A 20,122-nucleotide genomic window follows, 5' to 3' on the forward strand; every position below is an offset into this window, starting at 1 on the left:
GTTTCAATTACTCTATGGATATGATAAATCACCCATAGATCTATAATATATTCAATCTTTGCGATTAAATCATAAAATATAATTAATTAATATTTATTTTTAATTCTAAAAATATAAAAAAAATCAAAATAATATTGAAGAAGTTTCAATTACTCTGTGGGTATGATAGATAGCCCACAGATCTAAAATATATTAAGTCTTTACAGGTAGATAAAAAACACTTTCAATTTTTTTCTTCATAAAATTTCCATAGATTTACTAATAATACAAAAAAAATGTGATTTTGAACACAAGAAATGTAGATCAACATAGATTTGAACATTTTCAAATAAGGCATATTTCAAGGGAAAGAAAGCTTCTTCCTCCCTTTATTATTTTTTTTTTCATTTTTTATCAGTATCTTTTCCGTAGCATATCGACTAATATGCCTAATACACCATTGATACATCCCCGATACATGCCTGATATAAGTCTGATACGGTGGGAAAAAGATGATACAACCAATTTTCCATGATATATTGTGTTGAACTTTAAAGTATACAATACAATATACCATGAATCGAGCATATCATGTCAAAATTTGAAACCTTGCTTAAGTAAGACTTATGATTTATTGTCTCCACCCACCATGCTTGAGAATATTCTAGAGGGCTTTGAGCCATGCATGTTTTTGCGGAAATACTACCCTATTAATAGGAGACTTGGGCTCTTAAGCAAGGACCATGGTTTTTAAAATCGATCAGGCGACCGAACCGGTCAGGGGTCTGGTTATTGATCGAACGGTCGACCTATTCTGATAAAAAAATTAAAAAAATTGAAAAACGGCTAAAACTGTTCCAAACCGATCAAGTGATTGGTTCTCTGTTTTTCCGGTCTGGTTTTGAAAACCATGGCAAGGATTTTTGGAGGCTTCACCTTGCTGACCTCCCTCTCAAGACATTCTCAATGGTCTAGCATATCATATTCAAGATTTGAACCCATCCTTCAAGACCCACAGACTATCCTTATCCTAGCGGCCTATACCATTGGTATTGTCTACACTGCTAATGGGAGATTCATTTGCTTGCAAGTCTCAAGAAATTGTTATGGAAAGAAGGAATGTTCTTGATCCATATGCTACTAACAAGAACAAGCCACCGTCGCACTACCAATCTTTCTTTCTGCATTCCCCTAATGGCAAATGGAGGTCTTCAGCTAAGACCCTAATTAAATCATAGATGGTTACTCTAGAGATGTGTAGCCACAACTACTATGTGGCGGGTCGAATTGCCACAAATGCGGCGGGTCGAGCAAATGATATTGGCGAGAGTGACGCAAGTCCATTTAATCCAACTTGATCCAATAACAATAGTTTAGTTGGTTTCAGGTTCGGTCAAGTTGCAAAATGGGTCAACTCTAACCCAACTCAAAGTGAAGTCAAATTTAAGAATGTCAACATGGGTGGGGACGGGCCGGGTTTTACATATCTCATTCCCAACATTGAACACATATACATCGCCTCATACACACCCCATACTCCTGATGAGACTAGAAATCCCAACCTCATCCTCATGGGAAAGGGATCCCCAAACCAAAAATTAAACCCAAAGTTTTGGATCAGTTGCTTGGTTGTAGCTATTTTGATTTATTTGATTTGGTTTTTAGTCGAATAAATCGAATGCTGACCTCTAATATTAAGTCAATTACATTATAGATTACAACATAAACAACACAAATATTATTACAACAGAAAGTTAGAAATGCATAAATGACACGAGGGGTGAGAGGACTGCTATGTCTTTGGACTTTGGGTTATAAAGAGGGTAGGGTTTGGAGGGAAAACAGGACGAGAGGGTTTGGATCTCTTATGTTTTTTGTCCATCCTTGCTTCCACCAGTAACTATGGTTTTAGCAAAAAGTTTTGTGAAGGAAGAAAGGAAGACCCCCAACCTTTATAATTTGCTATGCCCCTGGCTTCAAACATGAGCCTTTAGATCGAGCCCATTCAAATTTTGACAAAAGCCCACCTAATTCACCCAAGTTGCACCGCATAGGCCATAGAAAAGGATGAAAATATGACATAACAGAAAATTTCAATCCACAATGTAGATGTCACTCGTTTGTTTTGGTGTTGTGTGTCTGAAACCCGAACCCAAAGCAACATAAAATGCTAACTTTGGCCAATGAGTTGCAGCCCTAGACTCGAGTGAGAATTGTTAAAATTCGAAAGGGTCTGAATGGTTCGACACAATACAACGTACACAAATACAAAGTATATGTAAAGTGCAAATATAATTGTATTTTGTATTGTACGTATTTATATTATATTTGTACTCTATTCAAACTTAGCTATATCATCACTAGTAAGCATGACAAATGCTAACATATTTCATATAGAACCTTCTAGATTAGCCGCCCATATAGTGATCCTTCCACATCAGCCATTGCTCACCATGCAGTACCCTTTTTTTCTCCCCTATTCATCCAATGCTCTGGCTTGGTCAATTTATCTCTCTTTTGTGGATCATATCTTATTTCAGCCATGTGGATGGATGATGTGGCCTCCACTAAACAAAGGAGCCCTCTGGATTGCTCATGCCTTAATTCAATTCCTCAGTCCACAGTTCTTCATCCACTTTTGGCTTTTGCATGAACCTTTGCAAAGTCATATCTGCAGTTTAATTAAACTTCAAAATTTCAGTCCATTAGCAAAGCCTTTGGTTTCGGTGCAAATCTGTAGTAAATTTCATGGTTTTTAAAACCAACTCAGAGACTGAATCGATCAGAGGTCCGGTTATTGGGTCAAATGATCGGTCTGTTTTAATAATAAATAAATAAATAATGGTCAATACCATTTGAATGGTTAACCACCCGGGTGTCAGTGGTTTGTTGACCAAAATCAATGATTTTGGGGAAAATCAAAATCAATCACCTGACCGGTTTCCGGTTTTTTCAGGTCCAACCGTCCGGTCCAATTTGGTTTTGAAAACCATGTTGAACTTTGCTACTCACTCAACGGTTCAAGGCCAACCTTCTGCCGAATACACATGAGCGCCTCACAGAGCATCAGAGCATGTAATATAGCATATCTCAACCATGTATTGAAAATATCTCTCCATGACAAGTACAGAAGATATTTCCTCGTGAAATTTACATATGGGGCATGCTCTGTGGGGCACACCAATGTGAACTTACTGCTGCCTGCCTGCCCCAATTTACATTGGTGGGGCCTTTTGGCTTTCCTCGGGCTGGCCCAGGCCCCCGGGTTGGGGCAGAGCTTTTAGATGCTAGCATGCCGCCCCTTTCTTTCTTTGCCTTGGGAACGAAGGAATTGCCCATCTGGGAATGCTTCATTCATGTCCTCCTTGGTTTACCTTTTACTTTCCATGCTTTCTACTAATTTGGCTTCAATCCTAATCGTGTCTGCCTTTATTTAATTATGATGTCCCAATCATACAAACTTTGTTTGCTTTACATAATAAGACTGACATCATTCACCAAAACGGGAGCATTAGTAAAAGCTTAAAGTTAGCAATGCCACCATCTCCAACCCATTTGCAGATAAAGCTGGTTGGAAAGAACCAGAAGCACGTTAAGTATTTCTGTCCAATAACTTGGAAAGGTTGTCGGAGGCTTCATGCCGAAATAGAAGTGATGGTGGGAGGATGAATTAGGGTCCTCAGTTCTGTTTCGGTAAAAAATAAAGGAGAACAAATGGTTTCTATAAAATTGTTATTTTAGAGTATTTGATCTCATGTCAAACTATGGTGCAGTTTAGAAGAAATGTAAATACAAATATGTAGAGTGTAAAACCTTGTATTTTGTATTATTTTATATTTATACTTCTTTCAAACTGCAGTTGAAATCAACCCCCCCACAACATAGATTCCCACAACATCTCATAGCACATCCTTGCCGTGTATTGGAAACATCTCCCGATTATGCTTCATCATTTCTGGTATTGGGAGATGTTCTCGATACATGGCGGAGATGTACTGTGAGATGTTGTGGGAAACTATCTTGTGGGGGGCTGATTTGAACTCTCCAAACTAAATCTATAATTCAAAAGTATTGCAATGTATCGTATCTTATTTTATGATGCATATTGATTTTTGAAGCAGAAGAGGCATTAATAGGAGACATCTGTCAAGATTAAACAATGATGATCTAATAGGCAATTGGGCATTCACTGAAAGTGGAAAACAGAATATGGTGTAGAAAATAAACTTATTTTCAAAGGAAGACTGAGTTTGGAAGAGGTACAAATGCAAATATGTAGAGTGCAAAACCTTATAGTTTGTATTATTTGGTATATATTTACACTATACATATTTGCATTTGTACTCTTTCCAAACTGAGCCGAAGGAATGATAGTTTCATTTACTTATGGCCAAACAATAAAAAGAAACTTGTTTTTTTGATTTTTTTATTGGCAAAATCTAATTGTATTGCAAAACAAAAGACATGAACCAATGATAAGGTTTAATCATAGTATTGAACTTCATGCTAATCTAATAGGCAATTGTCAAAAACAATAGGGGTACTTTAAGACAATACTTAAATAGTAGGGGTAGAGTTGGTCAACTTCCTAAACCTAGGGCTATTCATAGGTTGGGTTGGGTCGGTTTACTAGTTTTCTTTCAACTGAACTGACCTGGTCAGGTTACCTAAAGATTAAACCAAAACCGGCCCTCTATTAAGCAAAATCGACTTGGTCGATTTAGGTCGGTTTAGGTCAGTTTTGGTTTAAATATATACATTTCCGAAATATATATTTCAGCTTTATATATATATATATATTGGAAATATACATATTATATATAATGTTTCAAAATATATTTTTTCTGGAAATATTTTTAAAACTGAAATATACATTTCATATATATATATATATATATTTAAAACTAAAATATACATATTATATATAATATTTCAGTGAGAATATATTTATAGATAACTCGGTTCAATTCGGTTCAGTTTTGTGAAAACTGAAACCAAACTGAATTATCAGTTTATCCATCTTTTCTACCCGAAACCGACTGGTGATGAAGAAAAATCGGCCAAATCGGATTGGATCGAACCGAATTAGTTGGTTTAATCGTTTTGAATTTTTTTGTAAACATTCCTACCTAAACCTTACGAATAAATTATCATTAATATAATGCATATCGGCTGACACGATCCGATATGTTACTTTGATCGTTGAATGGACCAATACACCTTGGTTGTCAAATATATGAAAATACATTTTTGCGATCCTATAAAAAAGTATATATTTTGCAAATGTTATTACAAATATTTGTTAATGAAGCATAATTGGGCTCTGTTGTCTTTTATTTTTCTTCTACTTTCATTACAACATGTGATGAAAGTTTCATCTCGTTCTTTACATTTTAAAAGACAACTGCTTTTACTAGTGCATGCCTTTGCCTTTCATTGCTTTGCTTGGTTCCTTTGTCTTCCAAGTTCCAACTAATGAAGAGATTACGACAAAGTGACAAACCCAATTATAATTAGTTAGAGCAGAGTCGGAGTAAATGGGTCGGTTCCTACAACAACCCGATCTCCGTGTGTGTTGACACCGATTTCCTTGTTTGCGTCTCTCTGAGTAAAATAGGCTGATGTAAGATTTCAATCCAACGGTTCAACGGACTAGCAGCATTAAGATCCACTGTCCTTGGTTGAGTACATATGCGCCTCGATGAGCCTCAATAGTACCAGAACGTGCATCCGAATAACTGAATCCCTTTTTTCCCCGGGAAAATGAAACACTACAAAAAGCAGCTCTGATAGTGAGTCCAGACAGAACCGCAAAAGTTTCATCTCACCATCCCACTTCGTTCCATTTTTCAATTTTATTTAATTCCATCAGTCTGCACACAGAGAGATAAGCTAGAGAAAAAGGGAAAAGTTCAAATCTTCTTTCCGTTCACCAAAAGGCCAAAAAGAAGAAAGCAATGGTGATTGGAAGTATTTACTCTTGGTCCATGTTGTGGGAGGCGAAACTTTGGAGCCTTGAGCAATGGCAGAGATTGTACTTGCAGAGTCCAGCCACAGAAGGAGAAAAGCCTCTCCCAAGCCTCTTTCAAGGTCGAGAACAGAAGGTTACGTTCCGGAACCGTTTGACAGCGAGACATTGCCTCCGACTTTGTCTTCAGAAATTCAACGGTTCCTTCGCGTTGCAAATGAAATACAATACGAGTCACCTCGCGTGTCCTACCTGTGTAAGCTAATTTTATGGTTCTGGAAAGTGGTTTTTTTGTTGGTTTAGTTAATGGGTGTTCGGATGCTACATATAATGAAATCGTTTAGTTTTAGTTGTTCATAGCACTTGGATGTGTAAATTGTTCCCCTAGAATTGAGTCACTATTGAAATGATAAGATAAGATAGAAATATATTCAGCTATTCACATCCTATTATGACCTTATTTCTAGTTTTATTAACATTGTCACAGTCAATCCTTATTTCTAGTTAAAGTGAAATGATTTCATTTGGCAACATTCCCAAATGCTCCATTGAGGACTTGGTTTTTCTTCCTGAATGATCTTTCTCTTCCCTTCTTACTTGGTTCTCTTTCAAATTGAAATGACGTCGATGGTTTAGGTTCATACTGGCAATTGAAGTCCTTCTTAGTAGAGCCATCCAAGTTTCATAATTTGGTGGTTACAACAAAGTATAACTTGCTTCTTTAAATATTTAAACAATAAAGGCTACAATATTTCTGTAGGTTAGCTTGCATTGAGTAATGGCAATTGTGAGTTCTAACTTCTTATCTTTAATACAGGCATTTTTATTTTTAATTTGCTATACACACATATTGGTGCATACTTACATACATATTTTTAATTTGGATTACATGTGCAGGCCGCTTTCATGCTTTTGAAAGAGCACATAACATGGACCCTAGTTCAAGTGGCAGAAAGGTTCGGCAATTCAAAACTGCCCTTCTTCAGCGACTAGAACAGGTATTTAATGTCTGCATTCGAAACTGAAGCTTGTTTCATTGAGATGCTATTCTTTTTTTAAACTTCTCTACATACATAAAAGTTCCATTGCTGGATGGGTTTGCAAGGACATAGCTTGCTGCAAATGTTGTTGGCATGTGGTGGAAGATGACTTGATGAAGGTTCTTATGAAATTTCATGTTAGGGATGGGTAGTCAGGGTTCCAACTATACCCTGAATTTTGAAAATAGCTGTGGTTCTTGTGGACTTAAGATGTAAAGTCTTGTTACAATCGTATAGACAACAGTAGCTGAAATCTTAGCAGAATGTTTTAGTGAGGTGCAGGAAAGTTGGCCATTATCAATGACCTTTTTGAAAAGAAGGAAAATACTATGTGGTGTTGTTATGATTAGTGGGTACATTAACTTGAAGATGACAAGGGGGAGGTTGGACTTATTTGTAGAAATGACTTCAAGAAGGTTCATGACCATATGAATTGAAGATTCCTTGATTAGACTGGAGAAAATAAATTTTAGGTATATATGGAGAAAGTGGATTGATGCAGTGCAGTTAGAACTTAGAAGCCCAGGGCATGCAACTTGAGAAAGGTTTATGGGAATATAATAGTGGGTTAAGCTACACAGCCCTGAATAAGAGTCTTTAGCATCTCATGTTAGAACTCTAATTCCAGATTAAAGTCATACCAATCATTCAGAGTTGAACTTCTAAGAGAGTTGGAGTCACACCACCAAGGCACAAAGTGCTTAAAGAAAATACTTTATTCAATTCATTCTGCTTAAAAACAAAACAGTACATCCTTCTATAGTACAGATGCAAAGTCTTGACAGTGTAGCCAGCCAGAGATAGGTGGAAGAGGAGAGAAGAGAAGAGAAGAGAAGAGAGGAGAGAAGAGAGAAGGTTTGCAATGTAACAGTACTGGCGGCGCCAGTGTTTATTTTACTATATATAGGGCGACAGAAATAACAAGGGAAAAGACCCTTGTGCCCCTGAGTACAATAACAGACATAACAGAAATAAAAAAAAAAACGAAATAAAAAACACTTTAATTAGACAAACATGCCCTAACAACTGCAACTAAGTTATTTTAACATTATTCCAACACTCCCCCTCAAGTTGGAGCATAGATGTCAATCATGCCCAACTTGTCACACAAATCTTTGTGCCGCACATGATGAAGACCTTTGGTGAAGATATCTGCAAGTTGCTCTTCCGAGTTGACATATGGTGGGCACACTTCTCCACTTTCAAGCTTCTCTCTGATAAAATGCTTGTCCACTTCAATATGTTTCGTCCTATCATGCAGAACTGGATTAGCAGCAATATTGATGGCTGCTTTATTGTCACAGTAGAGTGACGTAGGATTTCTTACTGCAAAACTCAGTTCACCTAACAGATTTCTTATCCACATGATTTCCGCAACCCCATGAGCCATCGCTCTATACTCTGCTTCAGCACTGGATCTAGCCACCACACTTTGTTTTTTGCTTCTCCATGTGACAAGGTTTCCTCCTACAAAGGCACAATAACCACTAGTAGACTTTCGGTCATTGACTGCTCCTGCCCAATCTGCATCAGTATATACTTCCACTTTTAAGTGACTGTGTTTCTGGAACAACAAATGAGCTCCAGGAAACTTCTTGAGATATCTCAAGATCCTCTCTGCAGCCTCAAAGTGAGTTGTCGTCGGGTTGTGCATGAATTGACTAAGGACACCCACTGCATAGGCAATATTAGGCCTGGTCATAGACAAATACAGAAGTCTCCCCACGAGTCTCTGGAACATCTTTACATCTTTCAAAAACTCTCCCTGACTGTCTCCCAGATGGTGATTAGGTTCAATAGGTGAATCAGATGGTTTTTCCCCCAACTTGCCTGTATCTTCTAGTAGATCTAGTACATACTTCCGTTGGAAAATAAAGATGCCCTTGTGAGAGCGGGCAACTTCAATTCCAAGAAAGTATCGTAAGGGGCCTAGATCCTTCACCTCAAATTTAGTGGCTAAGAATTTTTTTAGTCTTTGGATTTCAGCCTCCCAATCTCCTATGATCACTATGTCATCCACATACACAATAAGAGCTGCAATTTTACCTTCACCTCTTTTTACAAACAAGGTATGATCTGACTGGCATTGTTTGAATCCCATTTGTTAGACTGCTACATGGAACTTACTAAACCAAGCCCGAGGTGATTGTTTCAATCCATATAGGGACTTTTTCAACCTGCACACCTTTTGTTCACTGCCTTTGGCACAGAACCCTGGGGGTTGGGTCATGTACACCTCCTCTTCCAAGTCACCATTCAAGAAGGCATTCTTGATGTCCAATTGGTGAAGATCCCAGCCAAGATTTGCTGCCAAGGAAAGGAGAATTCGGATGGAGTTCATCTTCGCTACAGGGGCAAAAGTCTCTGCATAGTCCACTCCATATACCTGTGTGAAGCCTCTTGCTACCAGTCTAGCCTTGTACCTTTCAACAGTTCCATCAGCTTTGTGTTTCACTATAAACACCCACTTGCACCCCACTGGTTCCTTCCCCTCAGGAAGATCTACCAACTCCCACGTACCATTTTTGTGTAAGGCATCAATTTCTTCCTGCATTGCATCTGTCCATTCAGGTTTTGACAAAGCTTCTGCCACGGTCTTAGGGATGGGAACACTATCCACAGAGGAGTGGAAGGTACAATACGAAGGTGAAATATGCTCATAGGACACAAAGTTAGAGATAGGATGATTAGTGGTACAAGATCTAACACCCTTTCTCTTAGCAATAGGAATATTAAGATCATTGGGGACATGTGAATCAACATTTAAAGGAGCAATGAGAGCAAGTGTACCTGGCTGATGAGACGGATCTGCCTCGGATGAATTCGATGATGTTGGTTGCATAGTGTTCGGCTCCACGGCTCTTGAACTCTGCTGGCTCTTATGGCGACGATGGAAAACCTGGAACGGAGGAGGATCGGGTAAAGGAGGTAGTTGAATCTGAGTCGTCGCCTGTTTCTCTTCAACCCTACTCTCCCCCTGAGGAGAAACCGAGAAGAACGGTTGACTCTCCAAGAATGAGACATCAATGGAAACATAGTACTTGCGGGCAATGGGATCATAGCAACGATACCCCTTTTGAGATGAGGGGTAACCAAGAAAAACACAAGGAATAGCCCGAGGGTCAAGTTTACCACGAGTAGGTGATAGGTTGTGGACAAAACAACGACACCCAAAAACACGCATCGGAATGGTGGACAACGGGGCTATAGGGAACATGAGCTGATGTGGGGCCTTATACTCTAGTAGCCGAGAGGGTATGCGATTGATGATATATGTCGCACACAATACTGCATCCATCCAGAACTGTTTTGGCACATTCATAGGAATCGGCAAGCCACAAGCAACTTCAAGAAGGTGACGATTTTTTCGTTCAGCCACACCATTTTGTTAGGGTGTCTTGGCACAAGAGCTTCGCTGAAGTGACCCACTCGTAGCAAAGAACTTCGTGAGATCACTATGGAAATATTCCTTTGCATTGTTCGCCTAGAAAATATGAATTTCCGTTTGGAACTGAGTGAACACCATGCATTGAAAATCTTTCACAATTTGTGGCACTTCATTTCGAGATCGCATAGGGTAATCCCAAGTGTATCGAGAATAATCATCAATCAAAATAACAAAATACTTATAGCCAGCCGTAGTAGGTAGAGTAACAGGGCCCCAAACATCAGAATAAACAATATGAAATGGAAATTCAGATCTTTTATTTCTTAAAGGTAAAAAACTTCTACAATGCTTACTCAACTGACAAGTTTGACACTGTAACTGACTCACTGACAAGGACTCAAACAACTTTGGGAACATAACTTTTAACGACTCAAAAGAAAGATGACCTAAACGACTATGCCATACATAGGCCTGACTCTCACTCGACGAACTTGTGGACTCAGTCGCCACTAGACCAACATTATTCTTCAACACGTAGAGACCATCCACCATGCTTCCTCTACCAATCGTCTTCCCCGAGGTCAAATCCTGAAACACACAAGAAGACGGAAAAAAGGTGACTGAGCAGTTCAAAGAGTGAGTAATACTACTAATGGACAACAAATTAATAGGTAATTTCGGAACATGCAGGACATTAGGAAGAGTAAGGCCAAGTGGGAGAGATATGGTGCCTTGGCCAGCTATGGTAGAAAAAGAACCATCAGCCAATCTTACCTTATCTCTCCCAGAGGGAAGTTTATATGCCTGGAACAAATTTGACTTACCGGTCATGTGATTTGAGGCTCCGGAGTCAATAATCCAAGGTGAATCAGTAGTATGAGATGACACATGGAAGGTTGTGGCATTACCTAATGTAGACGCAAATGAGGTAGAAGGAGTAGGCCCAGAATCCACCTGGCGGAGAGTCCTACCATACAATTCCAAATGTTCACGGAAGGAGTTGATAATATCTTCCTTAGGGTCAGAACTGGGATGTCTCTCTTGAGTTACGGAAGGACTAGTCTCTGTCGATGCCAGATTAGCTGAGTTATACCTTTTTTGATTCTGCTGGCCTGGTTTCTTGCCCTGATCCGGTGCTGACTTCTTACCCAAATCATGTGCCCATTTAGGTTTTCCATGGAGATCCCAGCATGTATCTTTAGTGTGTCGTGTCTTCTGGTAGTGAGTGCACCAAAGCTTGCTTTTATTTTCTGTTTTTTTCTGAGTGTCACCCCTTTTAAAGCCACCTCCGACATTTGTATCTGAATTTCCCTGGACCGCTAGGGCAACTGACTCCCCTTCTACACCATTCATCACACTTCTTCTGCTTTCTTCTGACTGCATCAAGGCATACACCTCCTGGACTGATGGCAAGTCTTTACTACCCAAGATCTGTACCCTGATGGACTCATATGACTGATTCAGCCCTAAGAGAAAAGGCGAACACGCGTTGCTGTGATACAAGTGACTTATGGGCCTTTGCATCTTCATCACACTTCCAATTCACATTCTGATAGTGATCAAGTTCTTTCCATATTGATGTCAAATCAGAATAGTACATCGAGAGACTCCTCTCCCCCTGCTTGCAAGTAGAAGATTCAGCTTGTAATTGATATACCTTGGCATAGTGTCTCTGTTCTGAATAAGTGGACTTCGCTTGTTCCCATATCTCACAAGCAGTTTCAGCCCACATAAAGGTCTTCCTTACTTGTGGCAGCATTGAAACCAAGAGCCAAGACATCACCATACTGTTCTCTTGGTTCCACCTATCATGCTCAGCACTTCCATACTTCGGTTCCTTTACTCTTCCATTGATGTATCCTATTCGCCCCCTAGCAGTGATGTAGAGTTTTATCCCCCTAGACCACTCAAGGTAATTCAGACCATCAAAGGGAATGACAGCCATGGGAAAGCTCATATAAATTCCCCCACTCACTCCATTGTGGCTCCCTGAGATCTCCGAAGTAGCAGAATTCTCAGTCGACATGGTGAAGCAGTTAATCAGTCCCACACACCGGACTTAGGACCCCTCCTTACTCCACAAAGCAATGCTCCACTCAGTTCAGACTCACACACTCGGGTTTACCAACCAGATTGAGCACAAACAGTACCAAATTCTAGACAAAACTAAGGTAATATTCGGCAGTTTCAGACCTGTATAGTTTTATCAGTCCCCACCTACCAGAATTCCATAATGGCTAACAACCACTAATCAGCAGGAGAGATCCTTTTTGCTTATAGTCAACTCAAACCATTGAGAAGACAGGTCAGCATTGACCTACAGTTGTCTTAACACATGAACAGGATCACACGATCTAAGAAAACTAGGGTTACACAGGTTCGACAGCATTCAGCCACCCCAGATTCATAGGGTTTTCACTCGGCCCATGACCAAGGAGAGTGAAGAAGAGAAAAAATAGGGAGAACTGTACCAGTCGTAGCTATTCTGTAGTCCAGAATCAGATTTCCTTTCTGCTAGTCTGTTCGATCTATTCTTTGGGTTGATCGATCTTCTCTTGACAGAGTAGGGTTGATCGATCTGCTCTCTTTTAATCAGCATTCCCGCTTTGATACCATCTTGACAGTGTAGCCGGCCAGAGATAGGTGGAAGAGGAGAGAAAAGATGAGAAGAGAAGAGAGGAGAGAAGAGAGAAGGTTTGCAATGTAACAGTACTGGCGGCGCCAGTGTTTATTTTACTATATATAGGGCAACAGAAATAACAAGGGAAAAGACCCTTGTGCCCCTGAGTACAATAACAGACATAACAGAAATAAAAAAACGAAATAAAAAACACTTTAATTAGACAAACAGGCCCTAACAACTGCAACTAAGTTATTTTAACATTATTCCTACAAAAAGCTTTCTTGCTAGAGATGGCTAGCACTAAAGCTCGATTACCACTTCTTATCTTATCTATCTAGAGACTACAACTCCCCCTTACTCATGCATTTCTTTGTACCCAAGTATTAGACTTCACAAATGCTTTAACTTTCTAAGGTTTGCTTAAACTGTAAGGCATGTGCGTAAATGAGTTTTCCTTCAACTTTAAGAAATGGGTCATGTATTTGGATATGGCTTTGACCTAGTTATGAGTATAGGCTTGGACTTAATTGTTGGCTGGTTATGGGTAATGTAGCAGCTAAAATCGGAAAAAAATCATGGAGGTGGTTGTAGGTTTAAGTTTTAGTCATTTAGAAATTAACTGTTCTAAGTAAATATCAATATTACTATTTATAGTAACTTTGGAAAACATTCTTTATGGAAGTTGTCATTATTATCCTAGCAACATGATTATTAGAATACGATGGGTGCAAATGTCAGAAAATGGACTGGCTGATGCTTTAGCCAAACAAGGGGTTAATAGGGGACAAATGTACTGGGCTCTATTGTATTTTTTTCCTGTTTTTATATGTGAGGTGGTGCAGCTTGAACCTCCCTAAGGGTTGCTCATATGCTCTTTTAATAAAATATTAAGGTACTTATCAAAAAATTATTTTTATTATTATATTATATTTTGTACTAAAATAAATATTTACTATATTTAATATTTTTGGTTTCTATAGATTAAATTTGTGGTTGTTGGTTGCTTCAAAAAGTTTGTTGAGGTTATGATTTTTTGGTCATTATGGTATAGGCTTCAGCTTGGGTAGAACCTTGGTTGGATTGTGGACAAGTTTAAAATCCCAAATAAAGGTCTGATTATTGGCTTGTTTAGGGATTGCTTTATGAGTCTAAAACAAAATTTGTTAGTACTTAAGATGTTGATTTGCTCCTACATCATGGATGCTAATGTGTATTTCCGCTATCTTTTTTTCTATCCTAATAAACATGCTGGTGAAGGGAGTAATAACTTAAGGGCGTTGAGGCAAGGTGATCCCCTATTGCCATTTCTGTTAGCAAAATAACTAAAATCCACAACCTTGCAATTACTTGTAACTAACAGTCTTCAATTTTTATGTTGAATGCAATTTAAAGCAAGATGTTTTTTTTTTTTTTTTTTTGATAATGAGAAAAAAATTCATTAAAGAGGGTGGACCTTGGCACAACAGTTGGTTTGCTCCATTGCGACCTAGGTGACCAGGGTTCAATTCTTGGAAACAGAATCTCTGTATGTGCAGGGGTAAGGCTGCGTACATCTGCCCCTTCCCAGATCCTGCATTGGTGGGTGCCTCGTGTACTGGGATGCCCTGTTTAGAAAAAAGGTTTCATTAAATTAAAAAAAGATTACAAATACAGGTGAAGAGCTTTCACCTGTAATCAAAAGCACTACACTTTCCAAAGAAGTTCACAGATTGTCCTCAAGATCTTTCTTGTTGAGATCTTTGAACTCTGAAAGATGAAGAGTCCAATCAGCCACCCGAGCACAAATATCTGCAATGAGTATTCTTTTATGTTTGTGTTTTTCTTTGAAAATATGCATATTGCTCTCCCTCCAAATGCCCCGGAAAACTGCAAATGGTATGTTAGTCCGATTATCTTTGCCTTTTTGCTTCTTTGTTGTCTTGGCCAATCGGAAAAGATATCATAGTTCCGTTGGATTCAATAAGAAGAGAAAAGAAAATAAAGAATTAGAAAGAGCTGAAAAACACTTTGGGGCATTTTGTCCTTTCTCTTAGTAATACTTAACTCTGAAAATGTAGAAAATGACATATATACCCCTCACCACCCAATATAAGACAAACTAAAATAAAAATAAAAAATAAAAAATAAACAATAACAAAGAATTTCTCAACATTCCCTCTCAATATATATATATATCAACCATATCCAGTTTTCCCAAATCAGTAGCTTGCTTGGACCTTACAACACCTTCAGTAAACACATCAGCTAACTGCATCTCATATGCAATAGATGGGCGACAAACTCCTCTAGTCGACATCCTCTTACGAATAAAATTTCAATCCATCTCTCTTATGTACTTGTGATTGCCTTTTGGAGTTTCTGCTTTGCATTATTTAGTTGCAGGTGGAATCTCCCAGCTACCCTTGGGGGCCTGTTTCAGCTATCGTCTTTTTCAGCTAGGAGAAAGTGGGGAAGAATTTTATGGAGGTGCACTAGAGTGGTGATATTATGGTCAACTTAGGAAGAAAGAACTCCTCGAATATTTAAAGAGAAGTCCTTAAATCAGAAAGTAATAGTTGAAATATCATAGTGAAGGTGGCATATTGGGTAAGGACTTTGCCAAAGTTGTGCATTGTTTTCCACTGATGACATCATCAGGAATTGGCAAGTCGTTACTGAAATATCTACAAGGAGAGCACAAAAAGTGGCACAACGGACACCTTGGCCTACCCTCATATTAAACTCAATTTTGATGTGTGTAGCCTGGGAAATCCAGGGAATTCTGGGATTGGAGGAGCTTTTTGAAGTTGCAATGGTGCCGTAATGGTTATTTATTCAGGATCCATTGGATATGGAGAGCTCCACAGTGGCAAAAATGATGGCAGTATTACAAAGGCTTAGATTGACAAAAACCCTCAAGTACAGGCACATTTGGGTGGAATGTGACTCAAAAGTAGTGGTGGGATGGTTCAGATATAATACTTTGGGAGCTTGGTATAACATAAGGGAAGTTTGACAGTTGGCAGGTGGACTGAATGCCACCTTCCATTGGATATATGGGAGTGCCAATTCCATGGTGGATGCCTTGGCTTGACAAGGACTCTATAGGGGTCAATTGTTTTGGGGGAAACAAACCAGGAAATTAGTTGTAAATGGTCCTCAAAGACAAGGGTAGGTAGTAACTAGCATTCAAAAAACAAGGTGCTTGGCACATATCTGTAGCATAATATTCTTTAATGATCAAATAAAATTTGATTGTTTACTGATAAAATATTTCAATTCACCTCAATATACTTAACCCAATCATGCTGTATTAAGATTGCAGGCAATATTGGTTTTTTTGGTAGTAAAAAAAAAAAAGAGAATTTCTTAAGAAAGAAAAGAGAGAATTACAATACGGTGATAATGAATCACCTATAAAAAAGAAGAAACAGACCAATAAACCCATCCTCCCTCTTCACCCTCCAAATACCAAAATTCAAAAGCCCAGATTATACATAACAACAAACCTGATCATGGCACAAACTGAAAAAAAAAACTAACAGATAGGATTAAGACTCAACCCCTAACTCTCCAAACATGCCATCTGTCCACCCAACCCTCAAAACCAAACCACCAAAACTAAAAGTCCTTTTACACCTATAGAATTAAACCTCCAAATACATCTGCAAAACAAATTTGCCCAATTATTTTGCATCTTCAATGGCTGTAACAGGGATCTCCTTGGCTCTTTTACACGTTTTTTATGTTTTCCTTACCCTCTTAATTCTTATTAAGATCAAACCCAAATAATCCCCCTCTCAATGTAGTGAACACTTTTTGTAATCAGAGTAGAAAACAAGAAAGAAGAGAGAAGAGAAGAAGGAAGAAGAGAGGAAGAGAGGAGAGAAGACAATAAATCAAAAAGGCACCAAAAGGTCAAGTTGGCAGCACCCGTACCAGAATTTATATTAGGGTGACAACTGTGACATATTATAATAAAATAAAAAGAAGTAAAAGGACAAAAAGTCCCCTGTAGCCTATACTAATAGATTTACAGTACTCTCCTCAAGTTGGGTTAATGTTAATCATGTCCAACTTGTCACATAATTCATTGTGCTGCAAGTAGTGAAGGCCCTTTGTAATAACATCAGGAAGTTACTCTTTGGAACTAACATATGGTGTATAGACTTCACTCTTTTGAAGTTTTTCTCTTATGAAGTGCTTGCCAACTTCAATGTGCTTTCCGTCATGGAAAACTAGGTTAGTAACAATATTAATGGTTACCTTATCGTTATAATGAGTGACATAGGACTGCCAATGGTAAAGCCCAGTTCACCAATTAGATACTTCACCTAAAGAACTTCAGCAACTCCATGTGCCATAGCCTTATATTCAGCTTCAGCACTAGATCTAGCCACCACACTCTGTTTCTTGCTCCTCCAAGTGACTAAATTTCTACCAACAAAAGTATATATCCATTGGTGGACTTCTTCTTATCTATTGAGCTTGCCCAATCAACATCAATATAAACTTCTACCTTCAAATGACCATGCGTTTTAAACAATATGCTATTCCCTGGATATTTCTTTAAGCATCTGAAAGACCTCTTTGCAACTTCTAGGTGTGAAGTCTTAGGAGCATGCATGAACTGGCTAAGAACCCCCATGACATATGCAATATTTGGCTAAGTCATCGACAAGTTGAGAAGTGTTCCTACTACCCTTTGGAATTTCTCAACGTCCTTCATAGTCTCTCCAACATAGTCACCAAGCCTATGATTGGCATTGATGAGGGTGTCTATTGGCTTTGACCCCAGTTTACATGAATCTTGCAATAGATCTAAGGCATATTTTCCTTGAGAAGTGAAGATACCCTTTTGTGAATGGACAACCTCAATTCTAAGAAAATACCATAGGGGGCCTAGATCCTTGACCTCAAATTGTGTAACAGGAAATCCTTTCACTTCTTGGATCTCAAAGTTCCAGTTTCCTGTAATATCAATATCATTTATGTACACTATGAGGACCTCAATATTTTCTTGATCTCTCTTGATTCTTGACAAAGAGGGTATGATCTAACTAACATTGCTTGAACCCAATCTATTGGAGGGCCAGGTGAAACCTACTGAACCAAGCCCTAAGTGATTGCTTCAATCCATTCCAAAATTTCTTCAACTTGAAAACTTTCCCTTCACTTCCTTTTGCTAAGAATCCTGGTGGCTAAATCATTTGCACTTCCTTTTCCAAATCTCCATTTAGGAAAGCATTTTTAATGTTTATCTAGTGAAGTTCTCAATCAAAGTGAGCAACTAATGACAAGAGAATTTGAATGGAGTTCATCTTGGAAATTGGAGCAAATGTCATGGGCCTCTTGGCATAATCAATCCCGTATAATTGGGTGTATCCTTTGGCTACTAACCTTGCTTTGTATCTTTCCATTATGTTGTCTTCCTTGTGTTTTACTGTGAATAACCATTTACACCCACTGGTTCTTTGCCTTTAGGAAGATCTACCAACTCCCAAGTATTATTTTTATGGAGCACAAATCTCTTCCTTCATTGCATTTGTTCCTTCAAATATAGATAAAGCTTCTACAACACTCTTGGGAATAGAAACACTATCAATGAAAGACAAAAAAAGCTCGAAAAGGTGAAACATTTTATAGGATTAGAAATAACAAACAAATCATCAATGGGAGGAGAAGAAGAAAATTCACTTAGTAAAATGGGATCAGGTGTGCACTCCAAAAGAAAAAAGGAGGATTGGGGGTGAGGAAGCTGAAAACTTTTAACAGGGCCCTGTTGGGAAAATGGATATGGAGGTTTGGTATGGAAAGAGACAGCTGGTGGAGGAAAATTTTAGCAGCTAAATATGAAACTGACAGTGGGGACTGGCTAACCATTTCTAACCTGCTGTTTCTGGGATGTTCTCAGTGGAAGAAAATTATGGAATCCTTTCCTATACTAAATAGTGGACTTTCCTTCAAACTGGGGTCTGGTCATTGCATGAAATTTTGGAAAGATAAATGGTGTAATATCAGATCTTTAGAGGAAGTGTTCCTGCAGCTGTTCCAGATTGCAGAGAGTCAAGAGGCATTGATTGCTGACTGCTATGAGCTGAGAGAAAATGTGGTTTCCTGGAATCCTGTTTTCAGAAGGGCTTTTCAAGATTGGGAAGTGGATCAAGTGATGGATCTGTTTGCTCTGCTTTCAAATCAGATGTCTAAAGTGCAGGAAGAAGACTCCTGGGTTTGGAAGTGGTCGGCTGATGGTTTATTCTCAGTGAAGTCCTTTGCCAAAAAGTTGTCATAGGGGAATAATGAGAAATTCCCGGCTGATAAAGTTTGGATCCAGATTCCTCCTCATAAAATAAATGCAGTACTTTGGGCTGTGGCCTTGACAGAAACCTCACTAAGCTGAATCTGGTTAGAAGGGGAATGCAAATTCAAAATTTGGGTTGTGTGCTTTGTGGCCAAAATGAAGAAGACAACAGCCATCTTTTTATCCATTGTCCTGTCTCAACAGCCTTGTGGGATCATTTTCTTTCTTCTGTGGGACTTTCTTGGGTCATGCCAAGTAAAGTGATGGATCTCTTAAGAAACTGGGAACTTCAAGGCATCTCCAAGTTGGCAAAAAGTGTGTGGTTGGCTATTCCTGCAGCAGTGATAAGCACCATCTGGGCAGAGAGAAACAGAAGAGTTTTTCCAAACAAATCTAAGGATGTAGACAGTCTTGTATCTTGTAGTGTGGGGAAATTAGTATCTTGGACTTCAGCTGTGAAAGGGTTCCAATCCAGGGCTCTTGGTGCACAGCTAAGGTCTAGAAGTTTGGTTTAGCTGTAATCTAATTTTGGGCTTGGTTCTCTGTATTCTAGCTCCGCATTAGGAGCTCCTCTGTAATTTCTGTTGTCTTAATAAAATTACCTTACCTTTTTTTTTTCAAAAAAAAAAAAAAAAGAAGTCCAGCCTAGCTCTTTTTTCCATTTTTTTTTGTTTTTTTTTCTAATACTGGGCCTCTTTTTGCTTGGCTTTACATGCTTTTTTTTTTTGTTTTGTTTTTTGTATATACCTACTGTACAGTCTCTCAATGTACATGGGTTGCTTTATATCTTGGATAATACAACGTAATACTAAAAAAGCTCATATTCCTTATCAATCATGACACA

The 20,122-nt window shown here is 38.6% G+C and overlaps 1 protein-coding gene across 3 annotated transcripts in view; it reads left to right on the plus strand.

Moving 5' to 3' along the window:
• Nucleotides 1-5,865: 5,865 nt before the first annotated feature.
• The window catches only part of GSL04 (glucan synthase-like 4), a 147,684-nt gene continuing 133,427 nt past the window's right edge, over nucleotides 5,866-20,122 (plus strand). For all 3 annotated transcript variants that reach the window (XM_088981636.1, XM_088981637.1, XM_088981638.1), the window contains exons 1-2: nucleotides 5,866-6,203; nucleotides 6,845-6,945. In XM_088981636.1, coding sequence (XP_088837762.1) covers nucleotides 6,002-6,203; nucleotides 6,845-6,945 — 303 coding nt within the window. In that variant the 5' untranslated portion in view covers nucleotides 5,866-6,001. The remainder of the gene's footprint in view (nucleotides 6,204-6,844; nucleotides 6,946-20,122) is intronic.

Source organism: Nelumbo lutea, chromosome 3, assembly GCF_056320005.1.
Source record: "Nelumbo lutea isolate HS-2025 chromosome 3, American lotus-T2T, whole genome shotgun sequence".
NCBI lineage: Eukaryota > Viridiplantae > Streptophyta > Magnoliopsida > Proteales > Nelumbonaceae > Nelumbo > Nelumbo lutea.